The sequence below is a fragment of the Apostichopus japonicus genome, chromosome 21 (assembly GCF_037975245.1).
Source record: "Apostichopus japonicus isolate 1M-3 chromosome 21, ASM3797524v1, whole genome shotgun sequence".
NCBI classification, from domain to species: domain Eukaryota; kingdom Metazoa; phylum Echinodermata; class Holothuroidea; order Aspidochirotida; family Stichopodidae; genus Apostichopus; species Apostichopus japonicus.
In genome coordinates, this window is record NC_092581.1 from 13959036 (window position 1) to 13983352 (window position 24317).

Sequence of the window (24317 nt, forward strand, 5' to 3'; positions counted from 1 at the left end):
TAAATATGTATGCAGCCGTATAATTTATTTCACAATTCCGAATTGTGTTTCGAAGTTCCAGGACGGGTCGAGCGATCCGAGATCTTTAACACATTCCTTAATTTGAAAGTTGGTTCGAGCCGACTGGTTACCACTAAAAAATGTATCCAAATCGAATTGTCGACATGAATCACTGTGCTATATTTCTTTGGGAGAAGCTTGACAAAGTTGTTCGAGGCCCCGCCTGTTTTTTTTTTTGGGAGGGGGGGGGGAGGAATTTAGTTATTCAAGTTATGACTTGCTTCATCGTTGAAAGATGCAAGCAGAAGGATAGATCACATTCTGAATAACCCATGCTGCATTTCTAGAAAACAAAGGAAGCAGACTTGCTGTTAGTTCTTGTAGGTTTTTGGAAACTATTCTGGTTAAGTTCATGTCTTGCTCCCCTTCTAGTGCCAGATTATGTACTAAGCTGTTTATTTCATAAATTAGAAAATTTATTTAGTACACTCCTGTAAAACTGGGCATGTGTAGTAATGAAACATTGTAATTGAGCTTTGATGAAAGTTGAAGATATCATCATTTCAGACCTGGATTCACTCAATCAACTTTTACCAGCCAAGGCTTACAAATTGTCCCAAGAAGCATTAAAAAAATTTTGAAATAGCTACTTAATTACTTTGGATGTATTTGTTCTGTAAAAACCCGGTCTTGTTGGGGGTTTGTAATAAAAAAAGATAACTTTTAAACAACATTCTTTTTCCAACCATGTTTATTTTAGTGTTCACTTAGAAGAAGAATTGACCCAAAAGTTTTGATATTTCAGTCGATCCGTCGTTAAATGAATCTCTTCAATATTTTTCTTTTCCCTTCTAGATACCTCAAAATATTCCAGAATATTGACTTATCAAGTAATTTTTACTTCTGGTAGGTGACATGGTCTAAAAAATTTATGTGAATAATGGAGGATAAATGGTCTGTTTACTGTAATAAAAGTTATGAAAATCATACAATCTTGATAACCACAAGTAGCTTCCTGATCATAGCATGTTGTGTTGGGGATACGCAATTAAATTTTTTTTTATTAATTACGTATCTGGTTGAAGAAGAGTGGGATGATAATCATTTCACATGAACAGCAACAATTTCTATGTTTCTTTTCCCGAGGCTTAAACTGACAGCTTAGCAAAATTGATGGGAAATGTTTATGCAGGGTTACGTACAAAAACCACATCCTGGTTTAGTATGTTTGAAGAGATGATATTTTGGTATGATATTTTGTAAAAACAGAGTGAAATTTGCTGAATATGTCTGTTTTTCTTTATATTATTTTTAATTATTTACCCACGGAGGACAGCAGTATTTCTAAAAAGAAAAGTTGCGGGTTGGTGAAAGATAAATTCGGAGAATATTGACAGCTTAGCAAGCACTCCAAAATTTTATCAAGTTTCTAAGGATTTAACAACAAGAAGAATATATAAGCCAGAGTAATTTGCTTTTGAAGAAACTTCCACCTGGATGACATCACCGACAACTAACTGTGATTTATTTCTTGGAGTAAGGGACGGGGGTTAAAGGGTGTGAAGACTCGCACAAAAAGAAACGTCTAATGCTGGTAATTTGACCTAGTTTCGAATGAGGTGTAACAGAAGTGTTAAAAACACCACCATCGATCCCAGAGAATACACACACAGCTTGCTACCGTCGGTAATTAGACACTAGTGTACAGTCAGTACATACAGCTGCGGTCAATACCCACAGCACAGTGTACAAACGATACAGCGATGGACATCTCAGGTCCAGCTAAAGATAAAAATTAAGGTATCACGTTTCATTACTGTACTGTCTGCATTTTGTTATGACACGAACAAAACGTCACTTGCAAGCAACAGAAAGTTAACTTTTTCAGATGCCCGCACACGGTTGGGGCGAGTCTTCAATGCCTTTAAGCCTGTTAAAATAGGCCACATTCAATCACCCATATCCTAAGATAGGGTGAGATAACGAGAAGCGGATTTCAAACTGTTACAATGTGGAGAGAATTTTTCTCTTTAAGTCAAGTGCTATATTTACTGCCTCCAGAATTTCCCCATAAAGATTGGTTCTCGAAAAATGTTAAAAGGAATGAGAGAGAGACATATAATGAAGCATTTTCATCAAATATCACTGAAACGTGATTTTGTTTTTCATCTTCTCCTCAGCTATACCTATGACTTGACCCGCTCTCTACAGTATAATCTAACAGGATGCAATACAAAAGGTTGGCAGAATTAACAGCGCTTATTAATTATTTTTGATGAATTTTCAATTATTGTTCTAAGGATATGATCTTTTCCTATGCACAAGTACGGTTTCAAATCATTTTTTTTGTATGACAGCTGAACTATGTAACACTTTGTTGTACTAGTATAAACAAACTTAGTACTGTTTAGCATCTTCTTGGGCTCCAAGGCACCTCCTCCCAGCCCCGTCCCCTTGATCGAGAATATGTTTAAAATTGGAATTTTCTGTAAGAGGAAATTGTGTCAAAGTTGGAGGAACAAAAGAGAAAGGCTACTGTAGCTGCAGAATCCTGCTCAGCTGAGATGAATCAATATCAAGCAACAGAGATTAACTGTGGGGTGCAGTAGACTATGATAATGTACTACACAGCCTGGCTGCATTAGGCTGCAGCCACCTCAGCATGGCCATCCCATGGTTGTTGCATTTGTTTTGTGTGAAGATTTGTATATAAGTACTTTATCAATAACTTTACACTACGATTTAAACGCATCAACGATAGCTGCATTGCAGTTTACGATATTGAAATTTGAAACGACACAAAAGTATGGATTTTGTTAAAACCATCCCAAGATTTCCCTTCCCCCGATCCCCAATGTTTTCAATGTTATGACAGTTTTAGCTCTTCTTTGACAAAAAGTTTCTAACTACTTCATTGCGCTTCTTTGCAGGCTCTCCGAAGGAGAAATTTGTCTGGAACAAGTATCATTGGATGTCGGCTAGGAGAATGATTTCCCCTCCTTGGACCATGGCTATCATTCATGGATTTGTGGGTCAAGTCAGTATCCTTTTCAAGATAAAGTAAAACCATAATCAATCACAGATGTATAACACAGATCCTGTTTGTATACAGATTTTAATATCCGTCCATTCGTTATTCTAAAACAAATCACTGTTAACAAACTTCTTGTCTCCAGCACAAATTCTGTGTTGGTTAATGTTGTTGGTAACATTTAGTGGGCCGGAAGTGCTGATTCCAGCAGGATCTTCAGAGGTGGACTGTTACACTCGTCGGCAAAGTTCATCTCCCCCGAGCCCTTCCATCTCTTGTTTCTATCTCGTCTCGTGTGGTCTCTTCCTGTCATCTAACTGCCCTTTATTCTGTCTAATCTCACTGTATTCATTGTTGAATGTTCCAATATATTTTACTTTTGCAGTGTATTGTATTAACACTGCACATGTGTTATCACCCTCCACATATACCTTCACTGCAATGTTGAGTACATTTGTAGTGTATTGTGTTAACACTGCACTTTGTGTTATCACCCTCCACATATACCTTTGTTGTCCTCTGTGACTGCCATTTGAAATTTGGCATCTCGTTTTGCCTCCTTCGTTTTTTTTCCAGTATAAGGTCAAATAACTATCATGTGAAAGTAATTTACTAAAACTTACTTTTTGTTTATAATTTCTAATCTTGAAACTTTGCAACTTAAGTTTTGGCTTGAAAATCGTTTTTGAACCACTGACCTCAGGTTTACAAGCCCTGATTTCAGGGTTTCAACCCTTGGTTCTACTGACTGGGCTATAATTGCACAAAATCACAGCTATTTGTAGAGTTTATGGCTTGAAACCCTGTCAGTTTTCTGTTTCTGTTTTTTTTCTCCATTTTCTTATGTACTTTGTACTTAATTTCTACTAAGACACCATGTCAAAAAGAAGAGCTGCAGCAGCTGCAAAATCCTCTGCAGCAAGGCAGCAAGGTGAAACTGTGGTGTCTATTGTAGGAAACTACACAGCACAAAAGATTATGTCCTACGCAGCCTGGCTGCAAGATGCTGCATCCCCCTCAGCATGTTTTCCAAGCAATGGAAGGAAACTCTTGACAGATATAACCAGATTTGATGGTTGTTAAACTGTAATAGTCAAGTGCACTAATGTTGCCTTCCTTAACCCTTGAATCTAGATGTCTCCATCTTCGGTAGACCTGTGTACGTTGCGTTGATAGCTCGAAGATCAAACCAATATGCGGGAACACGGTACCTGAAAAGAGGATCAAATGCTGTGGTAAGAAAATGTTGTATCCTTTAGTTTTTGACATAATGCTAGTTGCATATCTGTACTTAAACTTACACAACCCCTACTACACTTTCTATAAAATTTCATTTATTTTTACCCGAATTTTACATGTTCTGGTACAAAATGCTACCAAATAATACGTATTTCTTCAAATGGTACAGACAAGCTGCTGGAAAGTTCAACAAGAAAGATTATTTATTATCTTCATTTTTAGTTTTTGCTATAAAGGAACTGACTGAATGAATGATGGGTTTATTAGACTTGGTAGTCCAGCCACTTTGTATGATGCAGCATTTGATGTTTAGTTATTTATCAAAAATTAAATATCATATTAAAGGAAATTTATTCTGATTGCTAATTTTAATCTCCTGTCTCAAAGAAAGTTTGTTTTTTGGGGGTTTTGTTTGCATCTGAAGTACTAACTTCTGTAAACCTGTGGAAGAAAAAAGGACAACAAATTTCAATTTGTCATGAAAAGAAAATGTATGTATTTCTTTTTCAATTTCTTCAAGGGAGATGTAGCAAATGAGGTTGAAACAGAGCAAATTGTCTATGACGCATCATTGACCAGCTTCCAAAGAGGGCGTTACACCTCTTATCTGCAATATCGTGGATCAGTTCCAGGCCTGTGGTCACAGGATATTTCCTCCATGGTTCCTAAACCACCAATCACAGGTCATTATTCAAATACGGATATTTTGAATCTGCCGCATTGACGAATTACACTGAGAAAAAGTGTTCGGTAGTAACCATATGAGCCCCGGTTTATTTGTAATTTTTTTTTTTCCAAGACAACTGTCTTGTCGTACAACTCAAAAAGGTCTCCTGTGAGCTTGTCGGCAGAGAGATAAGTAAATTATGTAAAATTAAAAAGTCAAATTTCATCCCTGTTTTTGTCCTATGTTTGAATTATTTTTTTTCTATTCTCACAGTGAATGTTTCTGATCCTTATTTCAACCTTGCCGCTGCTCACTTTAATCGGTTGCTCAAAGTGTACGGCTCACCAATCATCGTCTTAAACCTGGTCAAGGTAGGTACAATGTTTTCTCGTTCCAAAGGAGAAAGACAGATTCGATAATTCATTGTGCCATATTATTAGCTTAAAGATTGTTGCTTTCATACAGATAAGTCTGCTGGTTCAGAAGGGTTGTATAAATTCTCACTGAAGTGTCAAAACATTTAGATTGTTGGTTGATGTCAGTACACACCACCTTTGCCTTACATCTACCTCGTCAGTCGCAGTAAACGGCTGATCAGTGAAGCCTGAAGGAGTCAAGGTTAATGTGTGACGGAGTGGGCTCTTGGTTTGATGACAGGCTGGCTCAGGTATGAGCTGGCTCTGGTACAAGCAGGTTCAGGGTTTAAACTAGCTCAGGTAAAAGCTGGCTCATGTACAGAAAGGCTCATGTATTAGAAGACTCATGTACAAGTTGTTACATACATGTACAAACAGGCTCAGATACAAACAGGTTTAGGTACAAGCTGGCTCATGTATAAACAGGCTCAGGTTTGCAATAGCTTAAATAGGTACAAGCTGGCTCCCATACAAACAGTCTCATGTAGCAGAAAGGATCATGTAGAAATAGTTACATGCACAAGTTGGCTCGGGTACAAACTGGCTTAGGTACAAGCTGGCTCCGGTACCAACAGTCTCATGAATAAGAAGGCTCATGTAGAAATTGTTACATGAACAAACTGGCTCAGGTACACACAGGCTTAGGTACAAGCTGGTTCAGGTAAAAGCAGTCTCATGTATAAGAAGGCTAATGTACAAGTTGTTACATGTACAAACAGGCTCAGGTACATGCAGGCTCAGGTACCAGTTGGCTGATGTACAAGCAGGATTAAGTACAGGCAGGCTCAGGAATGAACTGGCTCAGGTAAATGCAGTCATCGTCCAAAACTGTGAAGGGATCAACATGTACATACTACTATCTTTCAACTTTTCCTGCTCAACAGAAACATGAAAAGAGGAAACGTGAATCAAAGCTGACAGATGAGCTACTTGGCGCAGTACAATATCTAAACCAATTCCTGCCACCCCAGCACTGTATTAGATACAAGCATATCGACATGGCTAAGTACAGTAAAAGGTAAATATTGTACAATATCTAAACCAATTCCTGCCACCCCAGCACTGTATTAGATACAAGCATATCAACATGGCTAAGCACAGTAAAAGGTAAATAGTGTACAATATCTAAACCAATTCATGCCACCCCAGCACTGTATTAGATACAAGCATATCGACATGGTAATAAAGTACAGTAAAGGTAAATCGTGTACTCACAATAACCTATTGTGATCTCTCCTTGTAATTTGTTTTCTCCTTGCAAAGTGCAATTATATGAGTCATTTGTAGGATTCAAAGAAAAAGCCTTGACAACCTGTAGCTGTTAGTATAAGGTGTCAGGTTTCATAGTTTGTTGAAGGTCACAAGAAGCTCTGTGGACATGGTATCTGTGAGAAAATTAAATAAAAGAATGAATTACGTGGTCTAAGAACTACGAATATGGAGTAAGTTATTAACTATGAGAGTTTAGTGTAGAGAGATGTCCCTCTCCCCCTCCCCCTCCCCCCCCTTAGAAAAAAAAAACCAAAAACAAATTGAGAACAAGTAAGTATCATTGACAAGCAAAACATCATCTTTTCCAATGGTAACATCTATTTGTATATATCTGAAAGGATGGAGGAGGGGGGGGGTGGGGTGGGGGGTGTTGGAGTTGAGAAATGGGAATGCAAACTTTAACCATTGATTCTTCGTAAAAATTTTAATATCATTTCGCAATCATATCTTCATAATAAATATAAGCTATGTGAGCCAAGATATGACTTAAGTCCTGAGGGATTTCAATCATTTCTAGCGTACCAAGTACAAAGTGTTTGAAACCAAACTTATAGTCAGTTTTGTCGGAATGTTAGGTAGGAGTGGTTAAAGTGGCTTTAGAGGAGAATATACCCTTCATACTATCCCCTCCTTCCACCCCCACCCCCAGTTTTCATCTTCATCCAGAATAATGAGGTGTTCCATTCATTAAGATGTCATCCTCACTTTCATCTGTCTTACCGTACGTTCACCTTGTCAGATACAAGTGGAAGTTTCTTGATTATTCTTGGGAAATCCTGGTTATTTTTAGTAAAATTTTGGGAATGTTTTCCCCCCTTCAGATGATTTACCCTTAATATTCCGTTTTAATTATAGCCCTAAATTAGACGTTATCGCCAAGTTGGAGAGGATAGCAGAGTCTGTAGTCGAAGCGACTGGACTCTTCATGTACGGACCTCTTCTGGATCCGGGCAAACAAGACCCAAAGAGGAAGTAAGTGCTTATGATCTTTGGTATAATTGAACCAGACACTGCTTTGTAGAGTGCCAGTTATGAAAACAAATATTATCTTCAAAGAGTGTAAAATAATAAGTAAAAAGTCATACTCATAATAAACAACTTTGCCACCAAATATCAATTATATATATGTCTATATATCTATTTATATCTATATATAAATATATATATATATATATATATATATATATCTATATATCTATATATATCTATATATCAATATATATATATATATATATATATATATATATATATATATATATATATGTATATAGTATAGTATATATTAAGTAAATAAATGTCAAGACAAGAACAACAATTATTGTTTTCTACAGAGAACTTACAAGCCCCCCCCCCCTCCCCTCAAATCCCCCTTTTCCTGGGATAGTATTAACACTGTTACGAGAAAGAGAAGGAACAAAAGTATAAAAACATTATATTTGTGAAGAGAATACATCGTTCAATTGTCCACTTTTCATCCTTGGTTTGAGACTTGCTAGGCTCATATGTTACATAGAGAAATTTCTGGTTCCCCACTACCTCCCCCCACCCCCCACCCACCCACCCACCTTCAGGTGGTGATATTGATTTTGTATTTTAATTTTAAATTTGACCTCGTTTATTACAATGTTCTTACAATTTATTGCATACCTTACTGGAACTAAATTTTTATTTTTTGTTTTCTCAATGCAGCTTTTCGAAGGAAGGGAAGATAATCTATAAACAGGTATGACATCATTATGCATATTGATTCAACCATTGTATTTAAACTCTTCCTGCAATATAAAACGTCATGTAGGTGGGGGGGGGGGGGGTGGATAAGCTACAGATTACGAAGGAAAAGACAAAGAGCAAATGACAAATTCTAAGTAGAGAAGCATAGACCTAGCTGTATTAAGAATCCACCTTTTGAGATAAAATAGCAATTTTTTAAAATTATTGCAATTGATTAATTTCTAAATAGTTCGGATGGCCTTACATTAGATTATCATTCTAGCTTCCAGACTCAGAATGCTGAAAATTGTGAAATTTTCTGTAAGTACTTTTCTGGTTGGTTCAAACTCTTCCACATTATGACTTGATTCATTTGAAAAGTAATAATATAGCTTTTAACAAACTGCTTTTCTACTCAAAAAAAAAAAAAGGCTAGGTAAGTATTAGAACGTATAAACATTCGATGATCTGACATTTCTATTCAAGATCTCTTCAACACTAGGAAAAAGATCTTGCTATGATTGGGACTTCATGCCTTTAGTCTCTTATTTGAACAGTCCTGGATTAAACTGACTGAAGGGAGTGTCATTATTTGTGGTGGTAAGAGTTAAAGGTGCAAGAGCTTCATCATTGGTGATTAACTATAGCATACCTTTTTAAATTATTTAGGTTTCACAGTCTTGTTCAAGGCCAAGGCCCTCTCACAAGACTTCACAGCTTAACCCTGGTCATTGGTAACTTGTAACACCTACACACCAAAGTGTGCACAATTCAAACAATCTCTCCTGGGGCACAACAGTGCACCACAGCCACGTGTCCCCCGGGAGACCTCCCATAAGGTGCAGCCACAAACCGGTGCACGCAACTATTTTGGCAAGTTACCTCACAAGTCCCCATTTATTATACACTTGGGTGAAGAGAGGCAATGGAGATAAAGTGCCTTGCCCAAGGACACAACACAATGATCTGGCCAGGACTCGAACCTGTAATCCTTAGATCACAAGTCCACTGCCTTAACCACTTGACCACAATGCCCTCTTGTGTCAGGGGTGGTTGGAAGGAGTTTGAGATTGGTTTGGGATGACACTGGGAGATCCAAGATTGTCATTGGGATGGTGGGGGGGGGGGGTGAGGTGAATAACTGATTGAATGCAAAATGGTATCATATTTGTGCATCTTTTTAATTAAATTAATGTTTAAGAGTTTTCCACTTTTTTATTAGTCTATGAGAGACCAAGTTATTGATGGGATCAATACTCCCCATTCATCATTTCAGGGGCCTTTGCGTTTTAATTCTTCAGTTAACAAGAGACTGAAATGACGATTGCAAATGTACCCTAAATAACTTGCTTTTCTTCTGATTTTAAGGAATTCTAAACTTTCAGGATACAGAGAAAACATTGGATGTAGAAAGAATGAAAGAAAGTAAAAAAAAGTAAGTCTTTGAAAATTCGCTGTTTAGAGTGAATATGCCATTGATGAAGCGCATGTTGTGATTTTGTTAAATTGTAGACGGGAGTCGTTCGAACAAATTGCGTGGACTGTCTGGATAGAACAAACACAGCGCAGTTTATGATCGGGAAGCAAGCACTGGGAAACCAACTTTTTGCTCTTGGTTTTATTTCAAAGACTCATCTTGAATTTGATACAGACTGTCTCAGGTGAGTTCATGATATGCATAATACCTATGCCAATATGTAGCGATCATCTTAACTGGTAATAAGTTCTGTGTTCTTGCAATAGTAAATTACCCCCTCAGTGGTTCCCATCTAACCCTCTGTTACCGTCCAAGTCAGAAATTGTTTACTGTAAAAAGTTTCCTATAAGTGGTTCCCATGCGGTTGGATAGTCAGGAAAAGGTACGGAACGGGAAACACCTTTTTTATGATAGGTCATGTAAGCACTTGAAATGTTGAACTTTAGCCTGGAAAAGTGAGAAAAATCCATCGTTTGAGCAAGTTCTTCTTATTTATGTGTTTTCATGACTACATGAAAAAAAAACATTTCTATTTCAGCAAAAAGAGTTTATTTTTGGATGTATACTCTCCTGTGATTTGTTATTTCTATCATAACCTTCATGCAATTTTCTGAAGGCATGGTGTCTAGCCTATTCATTCATAGCATATGTTGGTAAGGGTATATATATATTCATATGTATATATATAAATATATATATATATATGTACATAAATATATATATTGATATTCATAGATATATATATATATATATATATATATATATATATATATATATATATATATATATATATATATATAAATATATAAATACATATATATATAGCTATGATTTAATATTTTTATTAAATGTTTCCATCTATAAACTTCCTGACTGTGGTGTTTGGAAATTAGTCAACTTAAATCAAGCTCATTACAGCAACCTGAAGCTTCCTGCATGCCTACTATGTCACAAATCTATATTAATGTAGGTGTTGCCGTGGGAAATAAGATATGTAACTGTTCATATTTTGACACTTTGTCAAAGATAATCATCAAGTGTTTGAGAGTCTCTTGCCTTATTGCTCACTCTGACCTTTGACAGGAAAGTCCAATTAGTTACTACTTTCAACCTGATGTTTAAAAGTTTCCGTTCTTACAGTTTCGATAGTTTGCACGTTCATATCTATTGGTAAGAAAATCAATCTAGCATCTAGGTTAAAAAGAATTCAGAAAGTGGCTGGATTATTTTTATTTCTATTTACAGAGGGAAAAAAATATATATATATATACAACAACAGAATAAATATAATAAATATAATGCCATATTTCAGTTCCTTGTAAGGAAAAGTATAATAGAAGGAACAGTTGGTTGATATAGTGCATTGCTGTACAAGGTTGTCGAAAGTAAACTTTGTTTTTTGGTATTTCTTATTAGTTGTATTAGTTGTACTTCACATCACTTCTTTAATATTTACAATTCTCCGCTAAATTAACTCGCTAATAGCCATTAAATTTTTTATTCGTTCAATCTTTTCGTTTGACGAGTGTTATAGTAGCTTTTTAAGTGGAGATGTAACCCAACTGAAGTGATTTGAGTTTTAGGAGTAACTTTGTTGACATGTTAAAGAGAAATGCCAACCAGATATTAACTGAACTGATGGAGATGCTTGTGATGAGCAAATCACCCCCCCCACCACCCCCCCCTCTTTCGACACAAAATATTAAAAAGAAACAACACTTGAGGAGAGGGTTTTCATTTGAAATTAAAGCTTAAATGTTGTTTTAATATCAAAACATACATTCGTTCATTCGATTCCTCTTTAGTTTTTTTTTCATAAATAAAACCAGAATTGAGAAAAGACTTTTAAAATGGTCAATCTTTCCTTTGATGGGAGTTGCAGCTATTTTCTGATGCATATTAGAACGATTACTGATTGTTCCTAGGAGCTATCTTCTACCCTTTCATGTTTTTTGCCCTCCAACATGCAGTTTCAAACTGATAAAAAAGTTGCACGTTATCAACCCAGCAGAGCAGAGAGATGTGAGCTTAAATGATTACTAGCGCCATGGTATAAATAGCATCTTACAGTTCTGCTCCAAAACTCACAAAACGGTTCAAGTATGCTTCTTTCTTTTTGACCAAATCACCAACAATTTTTATTGACATAGCTGTACCTTTTTATTTTTGTAGGATGCTGAGTGAAGTCTATGAGGAGATGGGCGATACAGTAGCATTCCAGTACGGCGGATCCCAGCTAGTTCACAGCGTAGACTCGTACCGAAAACTATCTCCATGGATCGCACAGTCAAGGGACATTAAGCAAACCGTTTCAAGATACTACAGGAATGCATTTTCAGGTGAGCTTTCTAGTGAAATGCATTGCTGGCAAGAGCCAGGTTGGGGTCCTGGGCAGAAATATGTGACCGGGTCCCCTTTAGAAGTCTTCAAATTTTCTTTCAGTACATTTTTGTCAAAATGACAGTATATATTCTCTATCCTATGTTTCTCTGGATCCCTTAGTTGACCCCGGGCCCCAGCCTGTAGTCCTCCTCTCCCCCCCCCTTCTCCTTCTCCCTTGAGCATGGTATCAGATTGAATGTTAGGTTGACTGAGCTACTAGTTTGTAGAAATATTTTCCATATGAAATAACTGAATAAAATAATCAATTTTGTAACAGCCAAACACAGAAAGACAAATATCATTTGAAAGCGTGTGTCTATGCAACTGATGGGAAATTTTAGACATCTTTTGAATTGTTTATTTATTTGACATTGGAAGAAATTGTAAATTTTGGCTTCTATTGAGCCCTTTCCCTCCCCTTCCTCTGCCAGGTTGGGTGGAGGGTAGGACCCGTCTTTCATACTCCTAAGAGCATCTGTCCATTCCATCATCCTTCATTGTTCCCTGTAAATAATAAGAATTATCTCAAAATGGTGCAATCAACCAGATTGGTAGAGTGTTTACTACAAACGGGATATCAGTGCTGTGGTTGAGTGGATAAAGGTGGTTGCATTTGAAGCAATGAGGCTTAGCAATTGGGGGGGCTTATAGGGCTCAATCCCCAGCCGGTTCATAGTAAGGTGGGTTTTACATCCAAGAGCAATCTACAGTTTTTACCCATCTGAGATGACCTTCTAAAGTGAAAAGTTTCCAAGTTTGAGTTAAAATGTTGAATTGGAAGCCACCCAACGTGAAAGTTGTAATCCATAAGCCCTTGCGGGTTTCTCCCACATTTGTGGTCGCTTAAGCGTCGTAAAAATGACTACCTGATATTATTATTATGATAACACATTTTTTCCACAGATGCAGACAAACAGAATGCGATAAATTTATTCCTCGGTGTCTTCAAACCAGAACCGGATGCAAAACTTCACCTGTGGGACCTCGAAACCGATCATTATCTTCACCATACCATCAATCAACCAAATATGGAATCTTATTATGAGAAAAGGTAAAAATTATAAAAATAAATACACAAAATACATTGTACAGGTTGTCTGTATCAATTCTGGAAGCCACTGAATAGATGAGGTACAGCTGTGTTCAAGAACTTGACAGCTACATTACTCCCAACCCCCTGAACATTTTTCATGTGGGGCTTTTAACTGGAAAAGATCAAAGAAAAGCCATGTACAATGCATTACATACCGTGTAACCAGAAAGACTGCAACAATACAGTAGCAGACTCTTAATGTCCTAACCAGGATTTCTGTCAACTTTTGTGGTTAATTTTGATAATTTTAAATAATTTCTGTCAATGAAGATATCTGTAGTTTGATTATGCCAATGTATTTTGCCCTCCTTTGATGGGATTCTCAAAGCTTGATAAATTCGCAAGTCCTGCTTTATGGTCAGAGAAACTTCATTTCTGTAAAGTACTTTGTCCTTAAAGAACTCCAAAATTTTATGCCATTGTCCTTGTGAGGATGCCATTCCAGTACCAATTTTTTTTCCCTGATCGGTTGAATGCAAATACTTTGTACAATGCCTTTGTACAATCATTAGAAAGTTTGTTGAGCTCCCAACGTGTTTTACCTCGTTATAATTATAGTTTCCTCATTAGTAACTTACTCACCAGGCAGATCTATGTTGGGTATCTGTAAGATATGTCATCTGTTCAATGAGCCTTATATTACCAAAGTAATTTGTCATCCCAAAGGAGTGCATAACCTGATTCTTAATTAGGTTTATAGGTTATAATTCCAATAAGATCAAAATTGGTAACAGATGGTGGTAAAAGTACATCTTACTTACCCCATGCCATCCCCCCACCCCACCCTCCCCCTCCACCCAAAGAAAGTGAAAGAAGAAAAACTATGGGAAGAAAAGATGTTTCTCTATTGACAGAGTTTTCAGTAAAGAAACCTTGGGGTAGGGGGTGACAAGTAAATCATCTGGAGGAGTCAGAGGAGGAGAAGAAAATGTTGATCAAACCAAACAGTACTTTTCTATGCAGTGCTAAACTTGGTTATGCTCAATTCTTTGCAGTTTTCTCATACAACGTGTGAACTGAATTCTCTTTGTTCACCAGTGGATGCAAATTGTGTTGAGAAATTGTTTGAACCTCCTGTTTTCTTTCTTTTTCTTATATTTCTGTGTCCTCTCTTGAAACTCATTGTTTGGGATGGGGCGATTGAGGGTGGTAGGCACTGTAGATTGTCGCTGACAAAGGTAACAAACTGTCCTCTTCAGGAACTGTGTGAAAAATGCAATGCTGATGGGGCTGCAGCATCCTGCAGCCAGGCTGTGCAGGATGCAATCTTTTGTTTTGTGCAGTTTCAAGTAATAGTCAAGGCTGGTCTAATGTTTGATACTGAGTCAGCCTTGCTGTGGGCAAGCTGCAGTTTTACCGTCTTGACAAGTGTGGTCTCTGTTTGATAGCACCTACATCCTACATGTTGGCAATTGGTTTATTTCGCTTAAAAGTTTGTTTCATGTATTTCCCAACCTTGCTTGAAAGTATACTGACATTATTGGCGTGTACTCTTAAACTGGCAGGAAATTAACTTGGCTTTTGACATGGTAGGCTCTGTTTGTGAGAATCGCATGCAGGGGATGTCTTTGAAATAAGATCAACTCTGCTGGTTAAATAACAGCTTCCTGTCAGTCCTCTGGAGTGGAAGTTACCCTGAAAAGCATTAAACATTTTACAACACACTTCGAGATAGATATATATATATATATATATATATATATATATATATATATATATATATCTATGTATATAAACATATTTATATATGTATATATATATATATCTATATGTATATATATGTATCTATATATATTTAAATCTATATATATGTATCTATATATATAGAAAAAGTCAATAGATGACATGGTCAAATCGCTGTCGATGAAGATTTGTCCTATGTATTTATCGCAACTTTTCGGAAACCACCTATCAATCCTGATCCTTGAGAAAGTTTTGTAAAAAACCACCGGAATGCTCATATAAGATAGAAATAAAGGGACAAGAAGGGGTACTCCAAATATATGGCACCCACCACCACCACCCCTCCCCCCCGGCACAGGTCTGTGTATGCTAAGTTGCTTATGAAGTATGTTTGATCTCCATTTCTTGATTATTACAAAGAGTGACTGTATTTTATGTCACAGTTCTCAGTGCCGTGGACTTAAACCTTGTTTCAAATAGAATTTTTATTAACTTAAAGATTCCTTGAAAACCTTGACACTTTTTGTATCATATTTTCTTTTCTAATCAATGGTTGATATGATTTTCATCTTTATTGCATCTATGTGTACCTTCACAGTCATACTCATTGGTTTGAAGACAAGGTTATCCAATCATTACCATTACCCTATGAGGAGACGAGGCACGACCCCAGGACAGCTATGGTACCCCCGGACGATCCCGAAGATGTTTTCAGCGAACATTACAACCCCGCCGAGTTTACACCCTTGGCGGATTTGTTCTGCATGAGTGTTCTGCCACACTCGACCAGGTACAAATAATTTCTCATAGCGTCAGTAAGTAGTCTGTGTCGCAACCATGAATGTGTAAAAGAAGGAACTATTATTTCATCAACGTTTGTGTTGTCATTAATTTATTTAGTTTTCCACACCTTGACGTAAAATAATAAATCGGCCGCAGGAAGGCTTGTCTACAAACATGCACCATTAAGTAAAGAAAATACAGAAAAATAAATGAATCTGTATATTTAGACTGGTTATAATATGTCAGATAAAGTACACTTATCATTCTTGTATGAACTAAAACAACATATGATATTGCTGTTGTAAAAGTTGCCCCAGATGTCAATTTAAAAGTATTTATACATTGGACAAGCTGTCATAATATGGTAATAATATGGAAATAAATCTACTACTTATTTATTTATTATTTCTTCAGGAATAGTGTGATATCCAAACCTTTTCAATACCAGTCCCATGCCCTTATTTGAAATGATCCTGTTTAAGAAGAAAAAAACATTTGGTGGGTAGGTTTTGTCAGAAACAACCTTGCATGTGTGTCTGGGTTCAAACCATACTCCAACCAAAGCTGTTTTTTTTTTGCTCTTTTAAACCTTATTGTATAACTTGCTTTTTAATTTTCTAGATAAAACAAAATTGTTAGCAAACTGCTTGTCGACTAAAGAGCCTGTGTAAGAGAATGTGTAAAAGTAAGAGGGCCTGACGTTTCAATCCTAGCCGGATCTTCTTCATATGCTGAATGGTTGCCTCCAGGCTGAAGAAGATCCTGCTAGGATCGAAACGTCAGACCCTCTTACTTTTACACAATTTTTTATTTTTATTTGACAGGGATTTTATGCCAAAGACTGCAATTGATTTGAGTCCATTCACTGTCAGGATAAGTCAACCACAGAGAAAGGAAGAATCCAGGTTAGTGCATTCTTTAAAATATGTACAATTTCTTCTTATTCTTCATCTCACAAATTTTTCTCTACATTTCCTTAAAAAAAGGCTCACAACTGTTTCCCCTCTAACAAAGACATGAATCCCCATTTTTTTTTTTTTTAATTTTTTTTTTTATGGGAACTAACCTCTTTCCCAGATGCTAACAATTTCCATTTATGCTAAACTGTATTGTTGCCACAGCTTACAGCATCTCTGCATCAAATCATCACTGTTGCTATGACTACGTATATTAAAGACAACTAACAGTATGTCGGTGCTTGTGTTTGTAAGATATTGTTTCAAAGAGAGGATAGTCCACTGGATCTCACCAAGGTATAGCCCTTACTTTTGCCTTACCCCATACCATGCACAACTGAAAATCCATCCCATCCCTTTTGCCACCTTCCCTCCCCAAAAACTCAAATGATGTATACAATTAAAACAATGGATCAAGAACAAGCATGATTAGAAAAGAGAGTCATTGTGGAGGGTGTGAATGGAAGGTACCTAGGACACTTGTGTTACCACTAAACTTCCTACCCACCCTTCCTCCCACCCCCCCCCCTCTTCTTTCTAGGACATGTTGCTCCCACTCATATAAAACAGGCATCGTTAGTATGTCTGAGTTTCTCATACATCCTCTTGCAATCACTTGGGCCATCTAGTACATCCACCTTGTTGCCCTCAAAAACACGAAATGCGTCTCTTCGTAACAGGCAACATGGCATCTTTAATCTGTCGTTTTCGAGGGATTCAACTAAGCCTAGTCCGGACGGATCCTCGTCGGGCGGTGACTCATCCTCCAGCGATGATTCAACAAGTGAAATTTCTCCTAGCGAGTCTAAGCATAAGGATGTGACAACTTTGGTGACCATGAAGGTATATACAAACCCCCCCTTTTTTTTGTATTGCATTTGGTTGAAAGTAGGTCATTTAGAGTCATCAGAGGTCAAATCGGGAAACCCTTGTAAACATGTTCACCATCACTATACATTACGTTAGATTCATGAAGAAAACTGCTCATGTTACATCATCAAAACCACAATGCATTTTTGCATTCTGGTTTTGTATTGCATTTGGTTGAAAGTTGGTGTCAGTTTTTTTATCAAACCATGTTTATATGCAGACATAATTGGATACACCTTGTTCTAATTAAGAGATTAAACTGTTGCAATCTTTGGGTGCTCCTAATTAGTGAGCTTTTAACAGTTTAATCCCCAAATCTACTGCAACATTGTATCGTGGTGTTGTCATCACCCTTCATTTCATATTTTATGTTTATGCCTATTACATCATTCCTCGGTGTGGAATTTGGTGGTCTGAATCGACGGTCTGCAAACTATGGTTGACGACCAAAAAGTGGGTTTGCTGGACATTTTATAGACATCAGAAAATTTATCTAGATTTTTCAGAGCTTCCTAGCATTCATACTCCAAGCTAGATTTCACGCATTTTTAACATCAATTCTGAGGGGTGGGAAGGAGAGGGGTGGGTGGTGGCTCAGTCCCCATGGATGCTACCTAGACATTGGGCCTAAAATTATGTAGACATGCTGGTCTATGGCATCAGACAATATTTGCAAGCACTTTATCTTTCCTTTAACAGCCAAGGATAATACTACCAGATTCTGACGTATACTCAGTTTCCTGTATTGCAAGTTATTGACTGTAAAATAACTTTAAATAACTGTAAAATAACAACCTTTGCGATACTATAAAGAAGATATTTGAGATACTTTAACTTCTCCCTTCTTGAATTTTTTATTTTTTTATTTTATGGAGGGGGGGATGGGGGAGAAGGAAGGGGAGTTGGACAAGGCCTGATAATAAACAGAAACACGATAAATTGATGTACATCCCATTAACTGTGCAGACAGGTTGTGTAAAAATGTACCAAATTTGACAGTAAACAGACTGCCATTGATTTGAAATGGAATGTGTAGTGTGAGGTAAGACACTACTCTTCTCCCAAAGCATTTTATGCTATAATCCATGTTGAAGTCAGAAAAAGTGGAAGTTTACAGGAAGTCTGCCCAGACATTTCTAATTCTGATCTTTTTTTTTCATCCATTTTATCAGGACATTTTCCCAACAATGCAGCAAACATATGGCGTCCAGCTATTGGAGCCCTCCAAGGAAGATGCAGCCTGTTACCAAAGGTAACATTTTTTTTTTAATTGGTTTCTTTGCTCTGATTTATTTAAGTTTTGTCTATACTTGACACTGTTAATATGGTTTCAGTCTTTTTAGCAAATTTAGTTTTAAAGAGCTTTTTTAAAGAGTTTTAAAGAAGAATGTTGTAATCAAGGTGGAAAGTATTAAATGTCATGGTGGGTGCAGCTTTTCTTCTGTTTCATAGAGAAAAGTGGTGGATAAATTTACCGAGACCATAAATGGTAGGAGAGAACAGGGTACCAATGATGTGGCTGTTGTGCTATCCATCTTTAAAATAAAATCATTTTTGTGTCAGCATTGTGGCATCAGGAAGCAACAAAAGTCACCTGACATTCTCAACACATGCAGCTTTTCTCCCGTTTTTAATAGAGGAAAGTGGTGTATAAAAAATATACCCAAACTGATGGTAGGAGAGTAAATTGCCATGGTGGGTGCAGGGAGGGCAAGAATGGGAGGGAGGGAGGGAGGGAGAGAGGGAGGGGGGAGGAAAGGGGAACCAATTAGGTAGCCAGTGGGCTATATCCTACTGTCTCAAATGTAGCATTGTGGCACCAGTTAGCAACAGTTAGTTACCTGACATTTTCAATACATGCAGATTTTCTTTTGTGTTAGCAATGTGGCTTGAATTATGTTTCTTTTTATTGGGGGCACAATTTGACCAACCATTTCTCCCTTGTAGCACCAATTTTGAAATTATTTTCGGGTGCATGTGTCCCTTCCCCCCCCCCCCCCCAATGCATACCTGTCATCAATTCCATCTCTTTCTCAATCTAGTTGCCATAGTGACATAAGTTTATTATGAGTATAGTATTGTATTGACTAATGAGGATCCTTCTTTTTCTTTCCTTTTGTGTCCAAGGTATGCTACCATGGCAACAACAGCAACCAGTGAGATGAAACAGGTGAAATCAAAGAGTGGTGCCACTGTTCCATATAGTCCAATGACATCTCCTACATTGTAAGTGTCGATTGCAAAAAGTAGTTTCTCAGTTTCTTGCGGTTTGTTGTTTTTTTCGCATGAAACCGAGCTAGTGATTGACAAGTTCAAACTTAACAAATTTTTTTTACCAGATATCCGCCAGATGAAAATTTTGTTAACTTTGCCCAGATCTTTGTTACTGAAAGTTTTACCCAGTCAACTGCTTCGTTATGGGATTTCAATTTGAATTAATATGAAGAAGTTAGCAAAATCAATACAAAATGGCAAGTTCATTCATATTAAAGTTCACTCCCAGCAACCGGCTTTCATAAAAAAAAATCAAAGAGAGAAGAAATACAGTTTCTGTAAAACGTTATTTAACCTCACATTCCTATCCTAGCGGTATCCCTTGCAGGGGAAAATTTAAAAAAAAGTAAAAAACCAGTGAAAATAGACAGATGGGACAGTCTGCTACAGACAAGTTAATTGGTGTATTGAAAAAAAATTTAATAAAATATAATTAAACAAAAAACCTTGACAGTGAGATGAAAGGAAACAGGTGATGAAATCGGTAATCTTCTTCTTGGCTCTTTACTAAGCTTCTCCTGAGTGTCAACGATCTTTTTACCATTTTAACAAATGTCCAGTTGTGTCGGTCCGTGACCCGTCGGGCAGTGTGCGTTTGCTGCAGATCTTGCCAGTTTTATGGCCCATCGGCTTCAAACGGGAAAACTGAACATGTAGCATTCCCACGACTGGCATTCATGTGTTTCAGGCTTATGTTCATTACTTCTGATTCCTATAGGTTTTGATCACAAATAATTCTATTGCTCGAACTGTTTCTCTCTTCACCTGTGAGTCAAACTTGGAAAATCTCTCTTCCACTCTTGTGCTCTTAGCTAATCAAGCAGTCGATGTCCCGAAAGAAAGAAAGAAAATGTGTTCTTTTTGTTCTCTCTTGTAGAAAACCCCTCAGTGAACTTCCAAAAGATTCCGTCTTTGAGGTAACACCACCGGTAGTGGCGAAGAAGATCCTCCCAGAGTACAATGCGTTCTTGAAACGAGGAACTTTAGGTGGAGTGACCTGTAGTAGAGAAAACTACCAGGGATACATAGAGTACTTACGAAAACATTAATAATATATGTGTGCTAGATGATGGTTTCTAGACGTGTGGCCTATCTGGCCAAATCAGGCCTGACGAAAGATTTCAGTCTGGACCGCAAAAGAAATATTGACCCGCAATCTTGTCCCTTAAGGCCCTAGGCTTGAGCAACCAACCGGCCCACCCTACACATTGTACGTTTTGTGGAAAAATTTATTATGAACCCTTGCACTAGACAAGCTAGTGTGTTTCATTCCTTAGAAAAAGAACAGAGGTTAAAGGAAAGGGGAACCAGAGATTAAGTGACAGCACAGGTCTCCGATTGGTTAAAAGCACCATGTGGAAGATCTAGTCCAGTTTGAAAATTCTCAATGAAATGTGGCGATATTTGTTTTTACTCTTTGACAAGTTTTTTTTACCGAAAATGCAGACAATGTTCTTTAGAGTCACAAATCGATGCCTTTGATCATTTTTTCTCCTCTGAGAAGAAGCGGCATTTCCCTCCCATGTAATGGTTACATAGGCAAATATATTGGTGACATTTTATAACAAACTTTTAAACCAAAAGGTATTGTGGGTAATCTAAGATTGCAGATCGCAGTTTAATTGATCCTGTCAGCCATTCTTCGAAACTGCTCTATACATATTGTGCCTGCTACTAAAATTCTTTTTTGAACCATGTCTGAGTTTTCAGGCGATGTAATTATAGAGTAGTTCCTTTTTTTCCTAATGTTCTAAGAATTGACAGACTTGTAATTGTAGTGAGACAATTGTATGCCATTAACTTGTTTTGTTTTTGATTAAAAGATTTGGTGCTATAAGGAAACATTGTAACCATTTTGGTCTATCGTACTTCTAAGAGATTCTTTTGTAAATCAAAGTACTTATTTAAAATATACACTAGTAAATATTGTCATTTGGAATATTAAATTATCAGCATATTCTGGGAGACTAAATATTGCAATACAATGCTTTTATAAAAGCAAATTTATAAATTTCTCATTAATCAAATAAATCTATATAGAATAATTATGAACAAAAGACACCCAAATAGAAAATGAAAAAATAGAGAGAAATGCTAGGAAGAACAAAAATGATATAAATATTCTGTTGCAGCAACGATTTGAGTAACCAACAAAATAACACAATGCAGAAAATGATTGATATTTTATTTGTAAGTTTACGACATGCGTACAGTAACTGTGCTGTATGGTAAAACTAGATCAGTCTGAAGGATTGAGAGTTGGTCAAATGGAGAATTAAGACCGCTGACCACTGATCAAGTCATCAAAGACAGGTAACCAAGGAGCAGAGTAAATAAAATAATATCTATAAATAAATATAATTGTGATATAAACAAGAACGTATTTCTTGCGGATGATCTTAGAGGAATGCTAAATTGAGGACAGTAATATTGATTGGAATCAGACGTTGTAAACTGTATATATAATTTATGTGTTTCATTTGTACAGATACATAGCATCGGTATTACAAAGGTGACAGCTTGGAGGCACACAAAGTAGGGAGCGATATTAAACGGCTGGTATACACAGCACAGGATTTATCCTGTCCTGCTGGTATACACAGCACAGGATTTATCCTGTCCTGCTGGTATACACAGCACAGGATTTATCCTGCCCTGCTGGTATACACAGCACAGGATTTATCCTGTCCTGCTGGTATACACAGCACAGGATTTATCCTGTCCTGCTGGTATACACAGCACAGGATTTATCCTGCCCTGCTGGTATACACAACACAGGATTTATCCTGCCCTGCTGGTATACACAGCACAGGATTTATCCTGTCCTGCTGGTATACACAGCACAGGATTTATCCTGTCCTGCTGGTAAACACAGCACAGGATTTATCCTGTCCTGCTGGTATATACAGCACAGGATTTATCCTGCCCTGCTGGTATACACAGCACAGGATTTATCCTGCCCTGCTGGTATACACAGCACAGGATTTATCCTGCCCTGCTGGTATACACAGCACAGGATTTATCCTGCCCTGCTGGTATACACAGCACAGGATTTATCCTGTCCTGCTGGTATACACAGCATAGGATTTATCCTGTCCTGCTGGTATACACAGCACAGGATTTATCCTGCCCTGCTGGTATACACAGCACAGGATTTATCCTGCCCTGCTGGTATACACAGCACAGGATTTATCCTGCCCTGCTGGTATATACAGCACAGGATTTATCCTGCCCTGCTGGTATACACAGCACAGGATTTATCCTGCCCTGCTGGTATACACAGCACAGGATTTATCCTGCCCTGCTGGTATACACAGCACAGGATTTATCCTGTCCTGCTGGTATACACAGCACAGGATTTATCCTGCCCTGCTGGTATACACAGCACAGGATTTATCCTGTCCTGGTTGATTCTTTCAACTCCTAGTCTAACCAATTTTATGTTGGGTTGCAGCAAAGATTGGTTGAAGTAACCAACAAAATGACACAATGTACAAAATTTCAAATTGTTGTTCCAAAATTTTTGACATGCTAAAACCGCTGAACATTTTTTAGCATGACTCCCTGCACGCTCTAAAATTAACAAGCCCCAGACATTGGGTAAGTTTAAATTTATCACAAACAATTTAGGATTAATATTTTATCCTTGATAACCAAATTTTCTTGCTTAACTGATTAACATTAATTTCTGCTGAGATTTATGTAAATTGACGGAGAGAGAGATCAAGCAGATTTAATTGTTTATTGTTTTATGCTTTTCCTTGTTTTGTCTTTTTTACTTTTTTGGTGCAATTACACTGTAAAGGAAGAATATGACTTGTTCCTGAAATGTATATTATATTTAACAATAAATTACACTTCTATCAAAGGTACATTCTAAGATAACAAGCAGTGGGGTCCTCATGATATTGGATATAGGGAGCCAAGCTCTACATCCCCCACTCCAACCCCACCTCTGCTACCCACTGATCATGAACCTTTATGGAATTGCCTCTTTCTCATTTGCATTCCTTCATCTTTTACCTCCTGTTACCTCGTTTTTCCTGTGTAGAAGGCAAATCCCTAAAATGGAGTTCCCTGTCTTGCCACGATTCTAGAAGTAATATTTGGAAGGGGCTGAAGACGCCCCTCCCCCTCCTCCTTTGAACTTTTCATAAGTCATTCGATATAAAAAAATTTTTTAAAAAAATGGAATTTGTGGACATGGTTTTGGGGGCTTTGCCACATATTTGGGAGCAGATGTCCCCGATATCTGAATTTTGAAAAGGCTCTTAATAATATCAGTTTCACAACTACTAAGGTAAAGTTCACAGCATGGTAGTTTGTCTCGACTCTATCACCAGGAAACAATACTTTAATATCATTTCGTTTATTTGATAATAAGCCTTCTTATTATCGAAAGTTATTTTCTTGAAGTACAAATTAACTTCAGGCAAGTCTTTAACAACGGAAACGACCCGAAAA

The 24317-nt window shown here is 37.2% G+C and overlaps 1 protein-coding gene across 1 annotated transcript in view; it reads left to right on the forward strand.

The window, feature by feature from the left end:
* The window catches only part of LOC139962455 (polyphosphoinositide phosphatase-like), a 28165-nt gene extending 5593 nt beyond the window's left edge, over positions 1 to 22572 (forward strand). Inside the window, exons 7-24 of the mRNA XM_071962420.1 lie at positions 856 to 906; positions 2181 to 2239; positions 2931 to 3041; positions 4166 to 4266; positions 4791 to 4953; positions 5211 to 5308; positions 6238 to 6371; positions 7481 to 7597; positions 8315 to 8348; positions 9848 to 9996; positions 11985 to 12151; positions 13098 to 13245; positions 15569 to 15760; positions 16578 to 16658; positions 17390 to 17552; positions 18752 to 18831; positions 19707 to 19805; positions 20731 to 22572. Coding sequence (XP_071818521.1) covers positions 856 to 906; positions 2181 to 2239; positions 2931 to 3041; positions 4166 to 4266; positions 4791 to 4953; positions 5211 to 5308; positions 6238 to 6371; positions 7481 to 7597; positions 8315 to 8348; positions 9848 to 9996; positions 11985 to 12151; positions 13098 to 13245; positions 15569 to 15760; positions 16578 to 16658; positions 17390 to 17552; positions 18752 to 18831; positions 19707 to 19805; positions 20731 to 20902 — 2119 coding nt within the window. The 3' untranslated portion in view covers positions 20903 to 22572. The remainder of the gene's footprint in view (positions 1 to 855; positions 907 to 2180; positions 2240 to 2930; positions 3042 to 4165; positions 4267 to 4790; positions 4954 to 5210; positions 5309 to 6237; positions 6372 to 7480; positions 7598 to 8314; positions 8349 to 9847; positions 9997 to 11984; positions 12152 to 13097; positions 13246 to 15568; positions 15761 to 16577; positions 16659 to 17389; positions 17553 to 18751; positions 18832 to 19706; positions 19806 to 20730) is intronic.
* The last annotated feature ends 1745 nt before the right edge of the window (positions 22573 to 24317 follow it).